Below are 23,897 nucleotides of genomic sequence, written 5' to 3'. Positions count from 1 at the left end.
AAAACAGACGGCCGCTAGACACACAGAGAAAGTAAAATAATAGAAGGGAAAAAAAAAAAAAATAAAATAAATTTTTTTGGTCAGCAACCATCAGCAAAAGATCAAAAACCAACGATAATAACAAAATGCGGTGCCCGCCTTTGCGTGTACGGGTTGCTCCCTGCCCTCGTCGTCGATGTATGTGTGTTAGATATATAGACAGTGTAATACATATACATAACAAAGCAACACTGGCGCAAGCGTATAATGCGAAATCTGTCTAATAATATTTTATTCTATTATATAGACTCGCTGTTCGCGATGACAACCATTGTATAGCAGAAGGGCGAATAAAACAAGACTGGCAAGATGAAAGAAGAGGGGAGTTGAAAAAAAAATCAAATAAATACAAAATAAAAATAGAAACCGCTTTGGGAGGGGTCGAGTATATATATTTTTTTCATGTCGGACGGCTCACGCTCACGCTGCTCGCTTTCAGCATTTTATCGATTGATATCAAGAGAGTGTATAACACTGGCTGCTGTTGCTGACTGTTTGGTTTCTTTTTCGTATGCGTCGATTGGCTCCATAGGGAAAACGCGTAGAGCGGGAACAGACGGAATGGGGAAGAGCGAGGGATGCAGATGAGCAACACAATCATTAACGAACGGAGCAAAAAAGAGTCGCAATAGAGACAGAAACGTGCAGCAAAAGCGTCAATTTGCGAGAAACAAGAGTGACATTTGCAACTCTTTATCAATTTCATTTAGCCAGTTGACTTGCTTTTAATGGACCGTTCGCATGGAAACCGGAATGTCAAACCGGATGTTTTAAAAAAATTCTTTCGTCACGGAACAGCGTCTGCTTTTGACTTTTCCCAATAATGAGCCGCACAGATTGCCTTTATGCTAATTATAATAGTATGATACACCATGTTGTCCGGTAATCGTTAATCCCGTATCCTACGACCTCTGTATACACTTAGGCATTTACTCAAACAAAAACACACACACACACAAAAAATAGGAAAAGTTACATAAGAACAAGAGACAACGAAAGTTGTTATAAGGGCTTTTGATCTCGAAGAGAGAAAGAGAGAGTTCAATCAATGTGAAAAGCTTTCAGCAAGAACACACAACGACAGAACACACCCAGTGAGTATAGCGCTGAGACGGCCACACTCTTTATATATATAATACAGTATATATATATATATATATACACACCAGTTGGCCATGGCTGTTTGACCGATGTTCGATTTCTCTCCCGTATCGGAGGAACCAGACACCCCAAAACTGCTACGTGCATTTTCGACTCGTGGGCTGATGTTCCCTCTGAAATGTGCAGTGGTATTTGTTGTTGTTGTTGTTGTTGTTTGGTTTTGTTTTCATTTTTGAAATATAAAAGCCAATGCGCAGCCGTTTTCGGTTTCGCGTTTGCTATGCAGTCCGTCACCCACGTCGAGAAACGCACACCCAAAAAATTCAACCAACTCATTTCACATGTGAATCATTCAAAATGCGTACCGTCGCCATTCGCTGTCGCCCTTTTGTCCCCCTTTTCTCCTATAATCTCTCAAAGTTGCCATAAAAAAATCGAATTGAAAGGACGAAAGAAACGAAAAACAAAGGTGGGCCATCTGAAAAAAAAAAACCCGATTTTTCAAATCAGTAAGATAAATCAAGCGAAAAGCACTTGTTCAATTTGATTTAGCCCTTTTTGAAAAGTTATGGACAGGCATCGAAATGGCCAGGCAAAATCCCCAAACAAAAGAATCGATTCATTAGTAAAGTGTGACACGGGCCGGCCAAGACCTTATACAAATCGCACACAAGAATCCCTTTTATTTTTCACCACAAAAAGACATAAAGCAATACAAGCATCCGGACGCAGACAATATCATACCGCACGATGATATCGCTCTTGTCTTCTGACTGTCTATTTACTCCCGATGAAAGGGAACAACAAGAGCAAAAGGTTGGAATTGAAAAGGAACACATGGACAGAGAGAAGGCAAAAAAATAAGGGACGATATTTGAAGAGATTCCCTTTTTTTTTTTGTGTTGCCTTCTTCTTCTTATTCTGCCAATATATATATATAGTGCATGTACAGCTCGTGATATACAGTCTGCAGAGCAGAGGTCCATATCGTTCGATCGAAGGCCATCGTGCCTTTTGCTTTCTATTGGATATATCAAGTCACACAGGATCGTTTGCCAGCGCGCTCCTGCTGCTATATAGTCGTCCGTCTCGTTCAGAATATAAGGTGCACACAAGCGAAAAGAGCCAGTCAGCCATATCAACCAACAGAGACCTAATTTTTCCCTTTGCCCCCTTTTTCCTGTCCTTTCTTTTCGCCCTCTATCAAATAAATAGTAGGAAGCTCTATTTGGTGTACAGGACTCGCCTACAAAAAAAAAAAAATATATCCCGAGTAGCAGTATATATCGTCTGCTCGGATGACTTTTCTTGATAGTCTATCCTATGCTTTTTTTTTATTCAATTTTTTGGCCGTGTTCCCGCGCAAGACACGGTAGCGTTCCTGCTGACGGCCATCGTTACGTCACATTTACACAAAATTGGGAGGGAAAACATGTATGTGTCTATCTGTACATTACTATATAAGGTCTTGTCGAATACGTTTCCCCCCCCCCTTCCATTCTTATTGAAACATTGCAGCAAACACATTGTATTTGTAGGCTTCTTTTGTTTTGCTTTTTTGTACAAGCATATACTGGTGAAAGCGCAATCGACAGTTGCTAGTGTGAAAACAAAATGGGAAACAAAACAAAACAAAAAGTGTCCCCCTCCTTATCGTGCAGCAGTCGATTATTGATTATTTCACGCGGGATTTCACACAGAGAGAGAGAGAGACAGACAGAGCCCAGAGCGTGCAGTATTTTCTCCCACCCTGCCTTTCTCAGCTGTTTTGTCTCTAGCAAACGTCTTTTTATTGGTCACCGTGCGCGCCCCCCGACGGCCGGTGGCGTTCGTTCGGGACACACACACACACGCAGAGAAAGAGAGAGATAGGATAGAGATAGAGAGAAGGGGGCGATGGCTATTGACCCATAGCCTTGGACCTATATACGATGTTGGCCTACAGTGAACGACTGCCAAGCAGAGAGAAATGGAAAATGCACAAAACGAGAAGAGGAGTTTTTATTTTTGATGAAAGAAATGGATAGACTCTTCACTTCATAAAACGCACCTTAACTAATTGAAATAGGCGATCGTACTTCTTGCCTGTGACTAAAGGTAATCCCTTCATAATCATATATAATCATAAGCTGATAAGTAACTACAGGTGGACACACGGATTTTCTTTCGTCTTTTATTCACAAAATGGAAAATAAGTGAAACGTCGGGAATAGGATTGCTGTGTGCAAATGGAATGATTGTTACCTTGAATTGCCGTGAAGAAGACTGCAAGGTTATATAGTACATGCTCGGCAGTTAAATGACGAACGACGGAGAAAAGACAATTTTGTTTCTTTCCTTTTTATCTTTCGTATAATATGGCGATGATTTTGCCGATGAGAAGCACGTGCTCCGACGCAGCCAGAGCAAACGTGACTCACGCTGTATCAAACCACACCAGCCCGAAGAGACTCGGAAACGGACCAACTTCAATTCTCTCTTTTTTTTTTTCTCCCTCTTTTCCTGTGTTTTGGTTTTTTGTGTCTTTCACTTGTTTGATTTCTTCTCAACACAACAATTGAAATCTTTCAAATAAACACAATCACTAAGATTCTTCTAGAGCCACTGAAATGTCCTTTTGCAAAAACAACCGGCCATTAAGAAACGCATTTGCTGTCGATGACAAGGGAGGAGTGTTCAATTATTTTCTTTTTCTTCCGAACGATGAAAAATAAACTTGAAAGAAACTTGAAAAAAACAAACAAAAACAAAAAAAACAAAAAAACAAAAGAAAATCGAAACAAAGTTGTGAGGGGCTATGAAACCCCTGGCCGTGAAACACACGCACACATGCAAGGCGCACCGGTAACACCAACGTGGAAATCACGCCAAGACACAGCACCCGAAAGGTGTGCGCGTGTGTTTTCGTGATCGAAACTTGAGAGCGACTGGCGTGAATAGGTGGGCGCTACCCGAAGAAAATGGCAGAGAAAAGAGGGGGGAGAGCGGGAGGATAGCGGACGACCGGCAAACTCACGTCTGTATACAAACCACGGGGTGTCATAGAGCAGGGGGGGAGGAGGAGGAGGAGTGTGCGTGTGTGTTTAGTGTGTTACAGTGAAAATCTAAAGAGAGGCTGACTTAGTTTAAGGAAAGGCAAGCTAGCGCCTCCCGGCGGTCACGGGAAGAGCATAGCGCAACCATCAACGATTTCGTTACAAGGCGGACATCAGGTGCGCAATATTAGGTAATAATGGTGTTATCTTTTTTGCAATCTCAAAAGCGTTTGCTCGATGTGTTTAGTCACAGGGAAAATGTGACTTTGGGCTTATGGTTGTGGGATTCCATTTGAATGAAGTTGGGGGGGGGGGGAGAACCTGTTCGCATAACAATAAAACGGCGTCAACGGCAATGTCATCAAGCTAATTACAAGCGGTATCGACAGTGATAATAAACGTTTAGCAACGATAGCCTTCTATTTAATCAGACTTTGGTATGTTCTTTGATGACGAAAGAAAAAGTTGATCAAACTTAAAAGAACAAGAGCGACTGGTTGTTCCCCGCAGGGCCCTTTTTCCCCTCTCGGTATACGAGTTGCGCACATCCAGTTTGTTATTGCTTTTATTGTGCAACCGATAGAGCATTGTTTGCTGGTGTCACTGCGGACAATACACAGACTAACGGTCGATATACGAACAAATCTATAAAAAGAATACAACAATTGTAATAGCTATGATTTTCGATTTTGTTTCCTAACTTTCGAAATTTGCGCCACGCAACGTCATCCTCTTTCCTTTCCTTTCGATTTTACGTCGTTTTCCAGTCTTCTTTCCAGCAAAAATGTGTCGTCGTTCCATAACCGTCCTGTTCGCTAACGAATCCATAATCGCAGTAAGACAAAATTAAAACGCCATTGTACGAATAATTGACCCTATGATTACACTGCAATTTTGACCCCCGCGTAATTGGCATACTATACAAGGACTCGTCTGATTGGGAAAAAATGGCTGGCAAACAACTGTAGCTGGGATGAGTGCCTGCACGTCCTGGAGACGAAGGGAAACGACGATGGCCGCCCAAAAGGAGCCTTTTGGGCGGACTTTTTGTAGTATAAATGCTACTATGAATAACGCAAATAAACACGCGTATTATTATGCCAGCGTTGATTGAAGAGAGCGGATTGCCCAGTTGCCTGATGCGGTTGATGGATGCGCTTCGGCCTTGGCCTAATACGGACGCCAATCATCGAGAGTAATCTCCATCTTCCATTCTTCCATCTATGTAAAAGGAACATCAAGGATAAAAGAAAACAAATAAATACGCAGAAAATGAAAAGAATTGTTTTCTTTTTGTTTTTTTTTTTTATGATAAATGCCCGTTTCCTTGTTCCTCTTCAGTTCCCCCAAAAGGATAACAACAGCGCGTGGATGAACTGTCCTATAAATGTGTCAGACTTAATAGTCTTGCTGATTGGAAATTAGCCAACATCTTCCTTAGAATGGTAGATATTTACACTGTCTAGGTCACCGAAGATGTAATCGCTTGTCTCCTAATTCAAGTGGACGCCCTCTGTAACTAACAAATTCAGAAGCCAAATCCCGATGGCGCGCATTAGAAGACAAAATGAGAGGGAATAAAATAAAAATGTATATAATATATATCATCACCAGCTTTTGGCCAGGCCGAATGTTGAGCCAAATAGACGTATACAATAGAACAGCTGCGTCTTTTTTATCAAACCATTTCGACTATTTATTTTCTCTCCAGAAACGCAGACTGATAGCGTCGCTTCATACTTTTTATTACAACTTAATCCCCTTTCCCACTTTTAAGCTTAGCGAACAGGTGTAACTTTTTATGTATTCCCCCCCATTGCCGCTAATGAAGAAGGACTGACGAAATAACTGCATCATACCCGGTGGTCTATACTAACAACCTGAAAGCAAACCTATACAGGCGAGATGATAAAGAAGAGATTGAAGTTATGTTATTTCGAATTACGACCGAATGGCATGTAACAAAAGTTTAGGGCCGTTTATTTGAACAACTGCGACTCAAATCCGGATACAAAATATTTATAGGGTTGTGGATTATATGGGATTGTTCAGCATTCTCCTCTAACTATATTTAATTTTTTAAATTATTGGCCCTTGTTGTCCGTCAAGGATTTTCACAAGACGTTTCATACGTTTTCGTCTCTAGAACTCGACAGATGGACAATAAATTGCAAGGACCCATTTTTTTTTTTTTTTGTTAAAGACTCTTTTGCCAGTTGTTTTATTGACGTGCATGTATGCAGTGAGTGTATTTTTGCTGACGTGCGGCAGCAGCAGCCAACGATAAAAAAAAATGAAATCGTGAATAATGTGAACGTCTTCAAGCACCTTACGTCCCTTCGGTTGGATATTTGTTTTTGTTTTTTTTCAAAAGTATGTTATACACATCCGCCTTTATGTATTTATGTCATTATTTACTGTCTACGTCAAGAACGTTTTGGCATTTTTTTTTTCCCCTTCTTTCTTCTTCTCTTTTACAAAACGCAGACGGCAAAATCCTGTGGAAGGCGATAGCAACAAATTGTTTTATGGCAGGTGGTAAAAGACAGACTCGAAAAAAAAAGTTTACGTTAGGTAATCGTCTCATTTTTATTGAAGCCAACCAGGAGGGGGAAAAAGAAACGCAAGAACAACAAAAACAAATATAAAAAAAAAAAAATGTGAAAATTGAAACAAGTTGAGGCCAGCTGAGATGATGAAGAGATTTCACGAAAAATGTGAAGGGTCATTTTTTTTTGCGCTACACGCGTCTAACGCAATGACGTCAAACATTTTAAAACCCCAAGATCTCTAAAACGTATACAATATAAATTTTTTTCTCTTCCATTTTTACGACCGTTTGCCGCTCACGTTAAATGAAATCGTAGCCAAAGAACTTCAACTGGCCGCCGAAAGGTAGCGTGAAAGAGAAAACGGGAAAAGAGTAGAAAATGAAGCCGAGATACGGGACGTAAGGCTCCAAATCTTCAGCTACTTGCCGCGGCGACCGCTGGATGGAGGAAGAGCATGCGGAGTCCCCGGATATGCCCGTGGAGGAACCGTCCTGATGGTCGGCCATGTTGCATCCTCCTCCGTCGGCTCCTCCCATCTTCTTGACTCCGACCACGGGGACGGACGGCGCATCGCCCGTTGCTGGTGTTGCTGCTACGGCAGATTCATCGATTGCCTTTTGGCCATCAGTGACGGACAGCCGAGCGTCTGGAAACATACACACAAGCAAACGTGACATGAAAAGACGATAGATGACGTGCCGCCGTGAAATGAGATTTCCGTCATCTTTGACGTGTACAACGAATGACGTTCCAACCAATATGAAAAATGCGAATACCATCACAGAGATAGAAGGAAAAAGCAAAATCTCAAGCCCGTTTTGATGTGTAGACCTACCATGATCCCACTCCATAGTAGAGACAATCCTATTTGTAAGATATACATGAAGCCCATTGGGTTAACACATCTAGCACGAATCAAACAGATTGCACTCAACTGTCAAACACACAAGAATTTTGCGATTAGATAGCACCGTTTGTGGATGATGTCTACGCGTTGGACGTCAATCGGGGAAGCCATTGATGTCCTATTTATTTTTGCTTGGACTTTCTCCGATGTCCGTGTTCACTTCTTGCGTGTTGGACACCCTTTCAAGGTATAAGTATACACGTACAGTAGGAAAATGCGCGGTGGAGATGAGCAACGATTACATAAGTGGGAGAGGAAGAACAAAAATGATTACTTCGTCGGAGACGGTGGAGATTGTATTCAATTTCAAGGATATCCCACACCCGGAGCAAAGGATTGTTGCCATGGAGATTGGAGCGTTCGGTTTCTCCATGACTATGCTTCTCATCTTTGTCATCATCCCTGATATTAAATAAGAAAATATTATGTATACTTTAAAAAAAATCTGATTCTTGATCGAAATGAACCTGTAAAGCGTTTCGTAGAGAAAACGGGGATCGTTGAGAACGAGTTGGGATTCCTTGTCTTCCTCGCCAGCGTCTGCGGCGCTCGATCCGTGACGAATGCGACGGATGACTCCTATCACATTCCAAGCGATTTCAGCAAAAGTCTCGCCAATGTTAGATTCGCTGGTGGCCGACGAACAGGACGAGATGGAACACAAACACAGCAGAAAAATGGCAAATCTTGGTGGCAAACTAGTTTTTCTTTTGCTCATCTTTGACGAGTGCTAAGAAGCGTATGAGGGTTGGTGTATCGCTTTGTGGGTTTACTGGGTCCTTCCTTTCTCTTTCTATTCTTTCTTGGCATTTGTCCGCCTTCGTTACCTATTGCATCGTTGAGTGATGGTGTGTAGGCTCTGTAAGGGAATCCGTCATCAATATATGTCGGCCAAGGCAAATAGCTGATATTCTGCGGATAATCTGGGACATAACAAGAACTTCCAGGTCACCAATAATTGCAATTTGCGATCTACGTTTGACCTATTTGCAGTAAAATTACCATGACATTCACGAAGCATCGGCCGTTGTTCTACTTGGCTGCCTTGTTTTTAGCGATGCTTACTTATCCGAGATTATTGATTCGATTGGACGAGCGCAAAGGTTTTTAGCAAATCCTCCTTGTAATTTGATTGGATGTCGGAGAAAAGCTTTTTCAGACGTCCTCTTCAACAAAGTGAGACGATGTCATCATTATTCTAGCAGAACCACAGCAAGTCTCCGTGGAACCAAATTATCCAAGAATAATGATGAATCTTTCTCCCTAAATCGATGGCTTGCTCTTCATTATCCCTCCTCATTTACAGCCCTTGGCTCGTTACATGATCCGGTGCTGGATGGCTGGCACCTAACATATTTCCGAGTTTTTCATAAAGTCAAGAAAGAAAGAAAATAAGAAAATCGGCTTTATGACAAACTGCTGACGTTATTACACTCACTCTTCTATAGGATGATGACTGTTCGGGTCAATTCATTGTTGTCATATAGAACTTTGCTGCTGTTGTGCAATCTGCTGCGAGGGCTGATATAACCTGCCACTCCTTGATATAGCTGCTTATCTTTTTTCATTCCCGTGAGAGGTTTCTTGGATTTTGGGACATTTGACACATCAGTAATGCGGTGACATTGAATGATTCGATGTCATCAATGTAGAAGATGTACCTAGTATACATCATTTAGTACCTCCGACTAGACTTTTTCTCAAGGGATATGGCCGGGATAATCGGTGACGTGTGTAACTATAGCGAACGGTTCTTTTCGTTAATTTGTCTGTGATATTTGTGAATGAAATCGAATCAATAATGCTGATATATTTAAATCTATGGCGTGTTTTTGAAGAAAACTCTTCCAGAATACGTGTTAATATTGTAGTCATATGGGCTGGTGTCTTTACGCGCTTGACTGCTATCGGGCATCATAGAGGATTATTCAAAAAGATGGTAATATTCAAGCAAACGCTTGAGCCCAAAATACTGTACAATGCCTGCATAAATGCGTAAGTGTTCTATAGTCGAAAAGTTCGGTCGCATCCATGGTGCAGACAAGCACAAAATCTTGAAGGAAAACTCGAATTCGTGAAGAGAGAAAGGCGAGAAGGTCGTAGCGTCTAAACCGTAAAGTCCCAACCTTTAGCTTTCCAGTAGAGCAGCCCTCGCATCTTATCGCTGGTGCTCAAGTGAAGATCAAGTCCGTTCGTCTCTTCCTTTCAGTGAGGGGGAAAACAGGGGAATCAAGAGGTTTGAAGGGAACATAATTTTTTGCAAACGCTAAAGTACGGAACGCCAAATTTCACCCACTTCTTTATTGACAACCCCCTGTTCTCTGGTTTACCATTGATTTGGGATTTATAGTTGATCAGTTATTTAAATTTAATTGCGCTAAAACCCCTTTGCTTCCATTTGATTTAAAAACCACATAATTGGCAAGAAAACTAATATTTTTATTTTGAATCAGCGTTTAATTTTTGTTATAGCAGGTTAGGTTTCATCGATTTCCAAGTTTTTTTTTTTCATTTAATAGACGGGCAGGATCACAAACGAACCGTGGAAATGAAAAGGACGCCGCCTCCCGACCGACAGGGTGATCTCTTCAAGTCGAGTCGTCACGCTCGCGCGTTCCACGCAAACCTGTGTTGTAACCATTAGTGTGTATACATAAATGCAACTAGCACTATCTATACTCACATCAAACGTTACAGCATCAAACCGCCTTTTCAGGGCTGCCCATTTTATCTAAAGCATCTCTTCTTTTTCAAATATGATTCATTTGAAAAGAGAGAGAGAGAGAAGAGTTTGAATTTAAAAATTCCCATGTTCAGATGTTTTGTTTCCATTGGTTGCTCCGTTTGGAGGTACACGAGAACTGAAACATTTCCCCCCCTGGTACTAAAATCATTTTTTAGTATATGTACATATAGAGAATATGGATGGTGAATATAGTTCTATACCAAGGGCCAAAACATCCATTATGAAACATACAAGAAACTTTCTGTTTTGCCTCTACACTATATGGAGACATAAAGAGATCCATTTCTCTTGTATATTATTTGCCTTCTCCTATAACGCAAAAAAAAAAAAAGAAGTGCAACGATGTGAAAGAATGTACAGAGCGGTCGGAGCTCGGTTCAGCTGGCCAGAGATACCATACACGAACATAGTGAAACAAGCATTGAGCAAAAGTTATATAGACGATGATAGAAAAAAGTATAAAGAGAACAAAAGAGAGTAGCCCCTCCCTTTTTGCAGTGTATATAGTACGTGTTACGTATATATATGCACATGTGGTACAGTACAACAGCAACGCGTCGGGTGCGCGCTGAGGGTATTGATTGATCCCGGGGACGAAAAGTTTGCTGCTGCTCTTGCTCTCGGGACGTTGGCACGGATTAAAGGGAAGGAGAGCCCCACCAGCCCTTAACGCCCATCGCCGTCTGTCTCCATGTGTGTGTGTGTGTGTGCGTCTATATCGGGCCGGAGTGAAAGAGATGTACGCTGGTTGAATAACAAAATAAGGAGCAACTTGCCACGACTGAAGCTCTGCAGTAAGAGCGTCACATCTTTTAACTGTGATGTCAAAATAAAATACCAAGAAAAATTGTTCTCTAACTTTTTTCTCTTTCTTTGGTGAGAACGGAAAGGAAGGGCTTTTTCGGAAGCTAAAGAGGCTATATATATACAACTTCACAAGTTTTCCAAGTGCAGAAACGTTACGAGAAAGAAATGTAGAGGTCCTATCTCTAATGTTTAGAGTGGAGTTTGATAAACGATGGCACCGTACAATAATATCGCGCAAAAGAAAGAAAAAGGAATCAAATGTTTGTTCGCCAACACACACCAACTCTGGCCGTTTGTCATATCGTGCGACGATGTTTTCTTTTGATACACGAAATGAAAACGGTCGGAGGGAATTATTGCCTGACATAGACTAATTATTATGGTCCTGCATTTTGGCCTGTATACGAGGGCCCCCGTTTGAAATGCATCTATTTGACACTCGTTTGATAAAGAACAAAATAGGGAGAGAGAAATTAACATTGACTTTTCCCTGCCAATGAGGACGCTCGACAACGTAATGTTGATGCATTTGCAATAGAAATAAGAAGCAGTGGCTTGCTGAAGAATTAAACACATCACAGTGTACATATGCAGATGATTTGCTCGTATAAGAAAACAAACATAGAGAATGAAAAGAAGAGTGTCGCGTCATTATGTATATAACCTGCTGTATCATCATTTTCATAGCCATCATTTGACGTACAAGAACATAGCTGTAATTTCGGCACAAAATGAAGAAACATTGAAACACGAAAGAAAGTGTCAACCAAGTATTCTTGTTATGTTTTGTTTGTTTGTAACGTACACTGCTGTTTTCAAAGGAGGTGGGTCATCTTCTGCGGGAAAAAATGCTTGTTAAAACATGAGTATGCTACAATGCCAGTTCTTCTCCACCGTACATAATGTAAGTATTGTTTGTTGTTGTTGTCCCGACATGTAAAATAAAGATTTCGAAACTTTGTCGAGCAGTAGCAAGCATACATGTCACACAATTTCTGAAGTCTTATTTTAGCGCATGTCACCATTAAAGTTGGGCGGGCAAGAAAGAGAAATGCAAACAAATCCGACAAGATCAAATCAATGCATCATGAACACTATCATCATTGAACGTCCAAACAGGGAGCATGGGAGCTTAAGGATCTCTTCATGTCGAGAGACACAACAAACATTGATCCATCTACAAATGTCTCGTATATATAATCGGATTTGTTTTTCGCTGTCTTTTTCTTTCTTTCTTTTTCTCCTTCAGAATAATAATTTCCTTGCGTGGCATGGTGGTGTTTATTTAATACACACAAGTAAAGACAGAGCGACGGGCGATGAACAGTCGTGACGAATGTGAATGCAAACAGAAGCACCTAATAACCTACCAACCGAAAAACATGAGTGGGAACGATTATGTACGAGCCAAAACAAAAAGGGACTAAATGTGAAATTGAAATGAGAAGCCATCACCAACACGGCGGAGAGTTGCAAACATTTTGTTGAAACTTTATGTATACTGTATACATGAACGAGTGTGTGTTTAAATACCCAAATACAAGGAAGGAGGAAGAGTTGTACGGAAGAGAAGAGGGACACGGTAAGGGCTTTATTTTGAATGGTTTTTTTCCTTCAATGTTATTGTTTTTCATTATATTCTGTACACGTGGAAAACAATACAAGACGGAGAGAAAGGACAGAGAAACAGGGGGGGGGGATGATTGGCAGCGATGGCAGCCGGATAACAAAAAGGGATTTTAAGAAACGAAATCGATGGATTTTTGGATATGACAACGCACATTACGCACACGCATGACGGGGAAGAGGGGAATGAGAAGACTCATTATATCATGTATTAATATATCAAAGAAAGAGATGATGGGATTCGACTATGTAAATGCAACAACACGGAAAAAGATGACTGTACTGTCTGGGGGTAAGAGTTGGATCTCTCGCTCGTTCGCTCGTTGACTTTTTGGGATTAAACGTTCGTACTAATCACGAACTTAACCGGTCTCCCACCGGTACATCTGAACGACCTTATCCTGGTCGACGTACTCGAAAATGTGCGGTGCATTAATGAGGATACCAATCGTGCCGGCTGTCGTCACGGCGAAGAACACGTACAATTGCAGACGATCGATCACCATAGCTACGTATTTCCAATCCTCACGAATCTGTCAAAGAAAGAATCATCATCAAAGATGAACTAAAAATATAAGAAGAAAATTAATGAGGGATAAAAATGCTGTACTGACCTGCGTGTATTCGTCTTCGTTTCTCAGATGCTCGGCGATAAACTCGACAGCTTCGGTGGCTTTATAGGCCTCCGGAGTGAGTAGGAGCGTTTCGGGCGGTTCGAGCATTTCGCGGCCGCTGACTGCAGCCGGCCGTTCGTTCAGATTCATCAGTTCCTCGTTGGACGAGGTGGCGTGCATTCGTTCGCAGCAATGCGGATCGTGATGTTCACGCTCTCGTTCCCGCAGCTGTTCGCTGTTTTGTCGGCTCATCCGACAGTCGGGATGATGCAAGTCGGCCAGTTCCATCACTTCCATTTTGCCAGACGCACCGCCGGCCGAAGGATAAGGAAGCAAAGGCGGAGGTGGTGGAGGCGGTGGAGGAGGTTGACCCATGCCGGAAGAAGAGGTGCTCATCCCGCCGGCCATGCTCATGCTCATACCCATACTGGTCGTGCTAGCCGCAGTTGCCCCTCCTCCGAAATTGCCGTAACTTCCGTAGCCGCCGGCTGGCGGTTCCATCATCCACCTGAGGCGCGTCTTTTTAGGTCGTTTCATCAAGAGAAGAATGGGCAAATATTTCAGGAAGACCACCCGGATCCAGTTGGGCATGCGGTGGGTCCGCGGTCCCCTGAAGTTCCAGTTGATGATGACCACCGTCACCAGAATGGAGAGCGTGTTCATAATGAAGGTGAACAGAAGGTATTTGGCGATGAGTGGCAGGACGAGCGACGTTGGCGGCAAAATTTTCGAAACGAGCAGCAGGAACACAACGAGAGACAGCAGAATGCTGATGCCTAGCGTGACTTTCTCGCCGGCCTCGGCCGGTAAGTAGAAGACCAAAACGCACAGGAATGAAATGAGCACCGTCGGCAAAATCAAGTTGACTGTGTAGAAAAGCGTCTTGCGTCGGATGGTGATGGAGAACGTGATGTCCATCTGAGTGGGTTTCGTGTGGTTGTGCACGTTGCGCTTGCCCGGCACCTCGATGATGTCCCAAGTGCCAGATTTCCAGTAATCGGACAAGTCGACGTGATGTTTGTCCAGGTAAAAATCGAGCGATACCTGGTCGCCGTTGAACGTCCACGAACCGAATTTCAGCAGACATGTTTGCTGGTCGAACGGGAAATAGGTGACGTCGATTGTGCACGAACTCTGTGTTTCACGCCGTCATTTCGTTCCGTTCGGTTATTACGATTAAGTCAATTTGTATAGTCAAGGTTCCGTACCTGATAGATGGCGGGAGGTACCCAAAGGACTTCACCGCCGGAATAAATGAGAACGTTGCATTTGTAGCGGACTTCGTAGTTGCCATCAGCGCTGAGATCGGGTTCAGAAAAAGACACAAACATCATAGTTAAATCAGGGCCTTGCGTGAATGCGTATCGAAGCTTGTGTCTGTTTACTTGAAATTCAAGAGCAATTTCAAAAATCAACATTGAATGTTTTCCGCGGGATTTTTTTTTTCTTCTTCCCTATTTGTGTTGTCATTGGATCGAAGTACTAAGCAAGGCACTTTACACGACAGAATACGACAGTACAAAAAATGCGGTTGAATGAAATATCGGATTGGAAGTGCCGCAAGATGCAATGTCAACTCGGAAAGCCTTATCGTGTTTATCCACGTGGTTCGTTACTTATTCGCCCCTTCTCTTTCTATTATCTACTTTTGGCTTTCTAGCCTATTTTGTTTTTTTTTGCTTTCTCCTTCGGCGTATAGCACACCAATAAACTATTACACATCCCGCGGCGAGAGACGTGTGGGTGGGAGAAAGCAAAAGAAAATTTATTGAAGACGCGGAAGGGAGGAGTCAGGAAGGTCAGGATCGATACTGTACAGCCAGAAAAATACGACGAGCTACGGATATATTTACAGGGCAATAGCACTACTCGGAGGAGTTATAAAAATATACGATCTCCCCTTAATCATATTCCGTTTATACACATACATGTATGTATTTCCCATATTTCTTTCCCACAACGCTGTACAAGCTAACGTTCATTACATTGCAATTGGATAAAAGAGCCCCTGCCAATTCCCCGATGGAAATTCATGCATTTTTATTTCGCTTTATTAGGTTTCTTGAGCATCAAGTGTTATCGGTTTCTCTATACGTATATTCTTAGACGAAGCTTTCTGTGCAAAAGAAATGGAGGACGACGATGGCATAAGAATAACCAGCATAGAAAATGATTACGTTTAAGTTTGTGTTTATCAAAATCAAAGAAGAAAACTGTGCGGTGCTGTTTGGAGGCGAACGATCACAAGGTGCTAATAATTTTGAGGCACGACAAAACCGAAACCCTGTTCCTTCTTTTTCTGGTTTTTCCTTAGCAACCAATTTTAGTTGCAGGCCGAAGGACAAAGGGATACAAACAGCGATAAAGGGTGAAACAAAATGAAATAATTGGTAAGGTTGAGTAGGGTTTCCCCTTCTAGCGGAATCACGCAACAAATAAAAAGCTAATAACAAAAATCAACCGACCGTGAATACTTCCAAAAGTTCGCATTCCCACTTGTTCTCTTTGGATTTTTCATTCTATTTCGCTTGTAAGGCTCTTCCCACAATTTGTGTGCCCATTTCATCGAGAAAAAGGTTCCAATTCAGCCCATTACGTTTTGTCAGAAGTTTCAGCTAGAAGGCGCTTCAACCATATCGCTCTTTCGTAACTGATGCGCAACCGAGTGTCAGCTATCGATTCAAAACCTATGAGGGTCCTCTTACGAAAGAAAGTCTACCAATCTTGCCTATCATCAACACTCAGCGCTACATTAGTAATGTATAATAGCCGGAGATAGAACAACAGCAAGTCGGGACCTACACATCATCACAGAGATTAGAAAAAAACAAGGGAATGCCCTCCACACACGCACACACACAAAAAAGAGTCTTACTTATTAAAAAGCACGATGTCAGGCTTCCATACACGATCGGGAGGCAAGCGCAGTACGTTGATTCCACCATAATCCGCCACGTCCCACTGCAGCTGATAGTCCTGCCAAGTCTGGTGTAATGAACGGAAAAAATGCGATAAAACGATATTGAACGAGTCAGGCAAGTCAACAAGACATCAGCCATTGATCATATCCCAATTGTGTTACAACTGATCCATGTCCCGGGCAAGACGACGGACGCGTAACGACCCAACTAGCTAACAGCATAGAAACGAGAACTTACCAATCGGAGCCAAACGTTGGATTTCATCACTTGATTTTTCTCGTTCTGCATTTAAGGAGACAAGAAACACGTCCATCGTTATTGGATTACGGCCATTCACTTATGTATCTATGGATAAGTGTACTCACGACGCTAATGAGCTGAGTAAATGTGAGTCCGAATTTGACGTCGACTTTCATGCTCATGTTTTTCACGGGCCGGACCAATTTGTTGTAGCCGCGGAAGAGATCGCGAACCAGCCGTTCCTCGTCCTCCGAGCAAAACCCTTTATGCACACGCGTTAAAAGAAAATTAATAAAAAATTCAATTACATTAAAAGAAACTCTAATAGTTTTTGCAACCACTATTTTCACCGGGCAAATCAATCGATTGATTTCTTTCTCAGAAATCGATTGGTTTCACATTTTTTTACTTGCATCCTGTGGGCTCTCTTCTTTCCCGTTTATACTAGGGAAACTGTATAAATGTTTGTGATCTTGTGAAGGTGATGACGTACATCAACCGTCGATTGTATAGTAGCTGCATCTGCTGTGTGTATGCAAAAATGCGTATATTCCTAGTTCCGGTTCGTTGGACAACGTCCATGACTTTGCAACAACAGACGGTTGAATGGGTTTTCCCTTTCGATGGCTATCGCTTTTGATTGATGTAGACGTATATACGACTAGCCAACGTTTTCTATTTTATTGATACATACATCGGGCCGATATAGCGAAGGGTATGCGGGACTCTTAAGAGATGAAAGTCGATTGTTTCCCTTTAATGCCCGGTGATCGTACCAAATAGGAGGCGGAGGGATTCAGCGACTACATCATTATGCATTCAATGGTCCTGCGTATTTGCCCAAAATGTTTCCCTTGTCGTCCTCTTCGTGTGTCTATCGCATTCGGTCGTGATAAAGCAAAATTTCTTCCTCTCATAAAAAAAAAAAGAAAGGCCAATAGCTGACAAGCCATAACTGGTACGCAACGCAGAATATGAAATTGGAGAGAGACATCACTGATGTAATGGGACCAGGGGGTTATGTCTACGGGGATATATGGATGTGCCATTGTTGGCAGTCTATATGTGTGCACGTATTGATTTCAACTTTAGCTGGAAATGCAAACGTTAAGTTGACCAGAACATCCAACTTGTGGTTCGGAAACGAACGTGCAACTCCATCAACCAAAAGAGTTGACTTTCTACCAGGGATGAGTTGCAAGTTAGAAACGCTAAAGAACCCTTAGTGTTAACGCACGATCGACTCGCTGAATGTCTCAAGTTTCCACTTGTATTACTTAGGTTTCACCTGTTTCTTAACGAGCTTATTTTTCAGCTCGTGTCACATCTGGATATTTCAAAAAACAAAGGCAATTCCTGTTCATGGCAGTTGTTCCAAATGCAGCACTATACAACATGGAGCTTTTATTTTGGCAGAAGAAATTTGTAGATTCCTGTAAAAAATACCAATCAAGCCTGAAAGAGAGTCTTCAAGAGAATCCTTATAGTCTAAAAGAAATCGCTGTGTTTCTTTTCCCATTCGATATTGGTTTTCTTTCATCGTTCGTTTCCTCTTCATCTCGCTCGAACCGATCGATATTCTCGGAGATCCTTCGGTTCTCTGAACTTCTAGCAGCTTCGACAGCGGCCTTTTTTTTCTTCTTATTCCGGTGGGCTCTATCGCTTCGTCTGAATGGATTCACCAAGTCTAGTCGGACTCTGCTATTTCTTTTTCTCTTTCTTGCCTGCTTTTTACATCTGCATTGATTGTAGCCTTGCTTCTGTTCCTGTTTATGTATAGCTCCCGATCTTTCCGTATTCTTTTAGCCTCTCCCTTTGTCGCTTTGCTTTTCCCGTAGTATTATTTGTACACACGTAAACAAGTAAAAAAGGGAAAAATAGCGAAGAAAAAAAACATGTATACTACATGTAATGAAATAACAATAAAAACGAAAAGCAAAGAAACGACGTCAATATTTATCGAGCGACTTAGGAACGCAATGGCCTTCGCATCTCATCTGTCTCGACGTTCCAATTCTTTTTACACTTACAATCCATCACATCTATCTGAACTGTTGGGAGGTATAGAGAGCTATATCTATAGACAGTTGGGCTATGTAGACAGCGTAGCTATTTACGCTATTGATTTATTTCTTTATTTGACGTGGCTGCAAACGTTTGCTGGATTCCCCGACGTGGAAAAAGACGTGTTCGAGCTCGTCCTTCATAGAAAAATGTGATCCAACAAATTGCACTGTTTTTTTTCCTTCAATTTGTCGGACGGTCAGAGCTTAATTCGTCTTTTCATTTTTGATTAGACCAAGCTGTTTTTATCTTTTTTTTGTTCCTTTACAAATTGTAAAGACTACTTTAATACGCACGCCACGTTTAATGAAAACAATCTCTGCCATTAGGAAGGAAATAATTACTTTTCGCTCATATTGAACGTTGCTTATCGTTCTAGATGAGCAAGATATTACGTAATAGCGTACGCCTCTTGTTAATGATGGAACACATCTCATTTCAGACTCCATTTTTTCGTTTAACATTGAACGAGTTTGCGTGTTTTTACGGGAGCGTACCGGCACGTAATGCTGGATATGGAATCTCTCGTCTGCTTCGAGCACTTTAACCATCAGTAGAGAGCAAAGAGAGAAAATAAGGCAAACGGAACCGGCCGGGGATGTACATAAAAGAGGGGTCTGGCGGCACGTTTTTCTTCGTTAGCCATGAAAAGCTCTTTGCTCTCGTCTCTTCAAAGACAGCAGCAAATTTTCACATGATTGCAACCAGCTGTTTTTCTATGCTGGGCAGCCGACAGTTCGCCTTGCAAACAAAATTACAAGTAGTACTCTATTTGACTATTTTAGCTCAGCAGCAACAGCCCTGTGCAATCTCTTAAAATCTGGAATCTTCACGGTTGACTGAGAATAATAATAAAAAGAAAGGGTAGGAAGCGTGTTGGCGGTTCGTCAAAGAGGACGGATTGCTGAATACGAGAACAGGATCAGCACACGCGACGCATCAAACAACACATGTAGTTGCTATGTGACTGACCTGACAGCTAGTGCATATTGATGTGAATGTCAATACGTGGGTGTTGCTCACTCACTCAGAGATGACAGCTAGAATCACAAATCCCAATGAAAGAAGTTAATGGGTTTTCTCTTAAAGCTGATTTACATTTTTTTTTTTAGATTTATCTATGTATGTTTCTTTTAAATAGGAAATGGTTTGCCATTCGTACTAGTGGACAGCACATTTAGCCAACCCTTTTGAAGATACGGTATATATACTCTCTGCTTGAAATAACAGTACAAATCAAAATCAGCGGACGTCCCCGGCAGCTGGTAGCTTTTTATTTCCAGGGCAACATTTTTCCTGTTCACGATCTGTGTGCAGCAGCCAATAGGGTGGGCTTCCTGCCGGGCAACAACAATCGATAGTTCCGCCTTGACTCTCCCTTTTCTTTCGGCTGTAGAAGTCGAAGAGGGGAACTACGTAGACTACCGTAGCCTAGCGACGCGTTCTCTCTCTTTTCACATCTATCCCTCTCATTACATCAGATGTACAAGGAAAACTACGGACATGAGAAATAATGGCAAGTGAACAAAGATGGAGGGACATCCACCGAAACGGGCTAGTAATCGAAATGGATATTTCATATCAACTATCTGGAGGTAGGTAACTTCTCCTATATAACCCCAGAGGCGCAATGCCAACTATTCGTGTAACCGTTTCGCTGCATTCCGACTGAAATTAGGGATGGTTTAATTATCCGATTTCTGTATGCTGAGGTATGCTGGCATTCGTGCTGTGTGCCACTACAATACCCCGTTGTTCTGAGCGTTATGTAACACTGCACGGCGCCTGTCAAGGAACAATGAAGTTGAAAAACGGATGGGAAAAGAAGACAGGAAGACGTGGGGTTAAACGTGCGAAAGTATACTATAGGGGGTTTCAAGACAACGACGACTGAGACGATGCGGCAGTGCTAGATAAGAATGAGCGTGACTTTGACGACGCCCAGCCGCAACTTCTCAGTGTCCGTTGAGACTTCCAATTCAGCCAACACACGAGACAAGGTGACGTCTGAAAGACTACATCTGCCGACTTTTCGTTCCCATCGGGGTGTAGGAGAATAGACGCGACTGAAATGCTCGACCAAAACTGTCTGTTAGACTCAGAGAATACCTTCACGTTCAAATCTATATACGTCAACTTTTAGGCGCTCACTAGTCAAACAATCAACGGCTGCACTGTTTGTTTGTTTGTCTTTTTCCATCACGAGTCACCAAACTCTGTTTCGCTTTCGGTTTATTTTGAGAAATGTTTTGCTTGAACACCTTCGTCTTCAGCGAGCGTGTCATTTTTCGACATGTGCAACGGGATATGATGTTGGCTGAAAAACAATGACCTCAGTCTTATAGCAATCATAATGAGATTCCAATTTCCTGGGAGAAATCAATTTGGTCTGGAAAGGGGTTACGCGATCGTTGAGAATGAAAGACGATCAGGGAGGGCGAGGTCGGAAGGATTTGGTTGTTGAAAGAGACGATGTAATCAAGAATATCATAGATAGCATTCGGCAACACTGTAACTTACCCTGGCCGGTAAAGAGGGCCATCAACGTCACGATTAACACAGCAGCTCTGAAACCCCAAGCACTCTTCGTTGTTGCCATGGCGGCGGTGAAGCATCCACGATTCAGACTGGGCAATTTCATTCTTTCGTTCGTTTCTCCTCACTTCACTTGTTTCTTTCTTTCACCCTTCTCTTCCCTCTTTTCTTTTACTCGATTTCCCTTTTCAGATTGGTTATATTCCGCTTCACTTATCAAAGGCTGTTTGTCATGATGCACGAGATCCAGACCTATTAAACTGCACACATACGGTCGGATGTTGGGAAGAAACAGAGCTTGTCTTGTCCACTTAGTTGATCTTTCTTCCGGTTTGACATTGATTAACGCCACTGACATCCGCCGTTTTCTGCTCGGCTTTTCTTCCTCAGACTTTGCAATAGCGTGACGGCCAGCTGAGATCTCAACTCAAACTCACACCAAAAACAACCGAACTGGGCCACACGAACACGTTCTTTCTCAACTCTCGGCGTTCAATGATAATCAGCCTGGAACTCACTAGGAACAGCGCCGGAAGAAAACGGATGCTGCAGGCAATGGAGACGGTGCAATGAGGACGCGGCGCAGCAGCTGGTGCGCAACCCTCCGGTAGGGTGAGGGACGCGCATGAGCACCTCATCCCAGCATCCTTATCTCATACACGTCCACGATCGTGAAATATGACCTCTGCTCGCCTGTCAATTGTACGATTCACACTATGGGCGACTATCGATGCCCTGTTACCTCATTTTTATCGATAATAGGTGACTCTTCCAGCGGAATCATTATTCAGGTTATCGTCTTTATTAGCCAGAAAAGTGGATGTCGATCGATCTGTTTCCAACTTAGCTCTTTTTTATTCTTAAGGACAGGGTAGTGTTAAATATTTATCCAATTTAATTCAGTTGATGAAAGCGTGGGGGAAAAAAATAGCAAAATGTGACCGAGATGGAGAGAGGCGCGGAAACCGGAAAAGAGATGAAAGGGGAGAAATGATGTAACGTAGAAGAAAAAGAGAAAGGGTAAAAGCGAGGGGAGAAGGGAAGAAGAGAAGGAGAATAACAGCGTGAGGAGGCTGCGATCAATGCGACCGCGCCCATACATACACAGCAGCCGGTTTTGTTTGTATAGGGGCAAGGCCAGTATAGGATTTTCTATGTGCGGAGGATTTTAAAATTTAGTCGGGTAATAGTTTGGAAAGCTGCTGCATATTACGGAACGCCATTTGACAACCCCCGTTTTTCCGTTTTGCCATCAAATTTCGGTAATTTAAGCTACTTTGAATCCATTTTATTTAAAAATCTACACGATAAATAGGGAACATAATATTTTATTCAGAATCTGCGTTCAAATTCAGTTAGGCTATAATTCAAAGTGGTTGCGATATAACAACTTTGAGTTATCGTTAAACCCGTGGTTTTTTAAATAAAAGAAAACAATAAAGTGCTGTTAGCGCACCAACTTTATTTTTTGTTTGTTACGTTTAGTTAAAAAAATACGAGGTCATTTGAAAAATAAACTTGATTTCCGTGATTTTCATTCAATTCTGAATCAAAATAGTGTATTTTTAGCAAAATTTGAAATTTGGCCAAAAAATGAAAAAGTGGGAAGGGTATAGCCTTCCTACTTTTGTCAAAATCTGCAAAAAACGACATCTCTTGGAATTCGACAAAAATCACACGACATATTCAAAATTAAACACTGATTTTGACTAAGTAATTGATTTACTCGTTAAACCCCTGGGTTTTTAAATAAAAGAAAATAAAGTGTTGTTAGCCCACCAACTTTATTTTTTGTTTGTTACGTTTAGTTAAAAAACTATAAGGTTAATTGGAAAATAAACTTGATTTCCGTGATTTCCATTCAATTCTGAATCAAAACCGTGTATTTTAAGTAAAATTTGAAATTTGACCAAAAATGAAAAAGTGGAAAGGGTATAGCCTTCCCACTTTTGTCAAAATCTGCAAAAAACGACATCTCTTTGAATTCGACTAAAATCACACGACATAATCAAAATTGAACGCTGATTTCGATTAAGTAATTGATTGTCTGGTCAAACCAGTCGTTTTTTAAATAAAAGAAAACAAAGTGCTTTTAGTGCACCAACTTAATTTTTGGTTTGCTACGTTTAGTTCAAAAACTATAAGGCTAATTGAAAAATTAACTTGATTTCCGTGATTTTCATTCAATTCTGAATTGAAATCATGTATATCAAGCAAAATTTGAAATTTGGTCAAAAATGAAAAAGTGGGAAGGGTATAGCCTTCCCACTTTTGTCAAAATCTGCAAAAAACGACATCTCTTTGAATTCGACTAAAATCACGCGACATAATCAAAATTAAAACGCTGATTTCGATTAAGGTATTGGCTTTCTTGTTAAATCAGCTGCTTAAAAATTCTTTTTATTCAAAAACCGCTTAGTTGGCGAGAAAACTAATATTTTATTTGGAATCAGCATTTCATTTTGATTATAGCACCCTTCGTTTCATTGAATTCCATTCACAATTTTAAGCCCAACTTTTTATACAAAAGTCGGGCTTAAAATTAGACTTGTTTTTTTTTGTTGCTAAAATCAAAGTATAGCAAATAATGCACGATTTCGATTTAAATGAGGATCACGAAGATTGATTTCGTTTTCACGTGAGACTATTCATAGTTTTTGACTTATTCGAATTCAAAGTTCTTGAGCTAAAACCGCTTAAATTTGACTCC

The 23,897-nt window shown here is 41.6% G+C and overlaps 3 protein-coding genes across 4 annotated transcripts in view; all 3 read right to left on the bottom strand.

Annotated features, from left to right (window-relative positions):
* Window positions 1–4,076, bottom strand: part of LOC116917183 (high affinity cAMP-specific and IBMX-insensitive 3',5'-cyclic phosphodiesterase 8A) — a 32,991-nt gene extending 28,915 nt beyond the window's left edge. For both annotated transcript variants that reach the window (XM_032922556.2, XM_032922557.2), the window contains exon 1: window positions 3,385–4,076. The gene's annotated coding sequence lies outside the window, so the exon portion shown is untranslated. The remainder of the gene's footprint in view (window positions 1–3,384) is intronic.
* Window positions 4,077–6,650: 2,574 nt separating this feature from the next.
* On the bottom strand, window positions 6,651–8,353 carry LOC116917189. Its single transcript, XM_032922569.2, has 3 exons — window positions 8,102–8,353; window positions 7,909–8,036; window positions 6,651–7,373 (listed from the first exon to the last, which is right to left on the bottom strand). The coding sequence occupies exons 1-3, from the start codon at window positions 8,350–8,352 to the stop codon at window positions 7,027–7,029; spliced, it is 726 nt and encodes a 241-aa protein (XP_032778460.2). The 5' UTR covers window position 8,353; the 3' UTR covers window positions 6,651–7,026.
* A 3,475-nt stretch (window positions 8,354–11,828) lies between these two features.
* LOC116917185 (acetylcholine receptor subunit beta-like 1) lies at window positions 11,829–21,734 on the bottom strand. Its single transcript, XM_032922558.2, has 7 exons — window positions 21,173–21,734; window positions 16,714–16,850; window positions 16,586–16,630; window positions 16,303–16,412; window positions 14,636–14,726; window positions 13,428–14,561; window positions 11,829–13,346 (listed from the first exon to the last, which is right to left on the bottom strand). Exons 1-7 carry the CDS (start codon window positions 21,291–21,293, stop codon window positions 13,176–13,178), a joined length of 1,809 nt encoding a protein of 602 aa, XP_032778449.1. The 5' UTR covers window positions 21,294–21,734; the 3' UTR covers window positions 11,829–13,175.
* Between the last annotated feature and the right edge of the window lie 2,163 nt (window positions 21,735–23,897).

The sequence above is a fragment of the Daphnia magna genome, linkage group LG2, assembly GCF_020631705.1.
Source record: "Daphnia magna isolate NIES linkage group LG2, ASM2063170v1.1, whole genome shotgun sequence".
Classification (NCBI taxonomy): domain Eukaryota; kingdom Metazoa; phylum Arthropoda; class Branchiopoda; order Diplostraca; family Daphniidae; genus Daphnia; species Daphnia magna.
The sequence above is the reverse complement of the archived record's forward strand: the minus strand, read 5'-3'. Positions and strand labels throughout refer to the sequence as shown.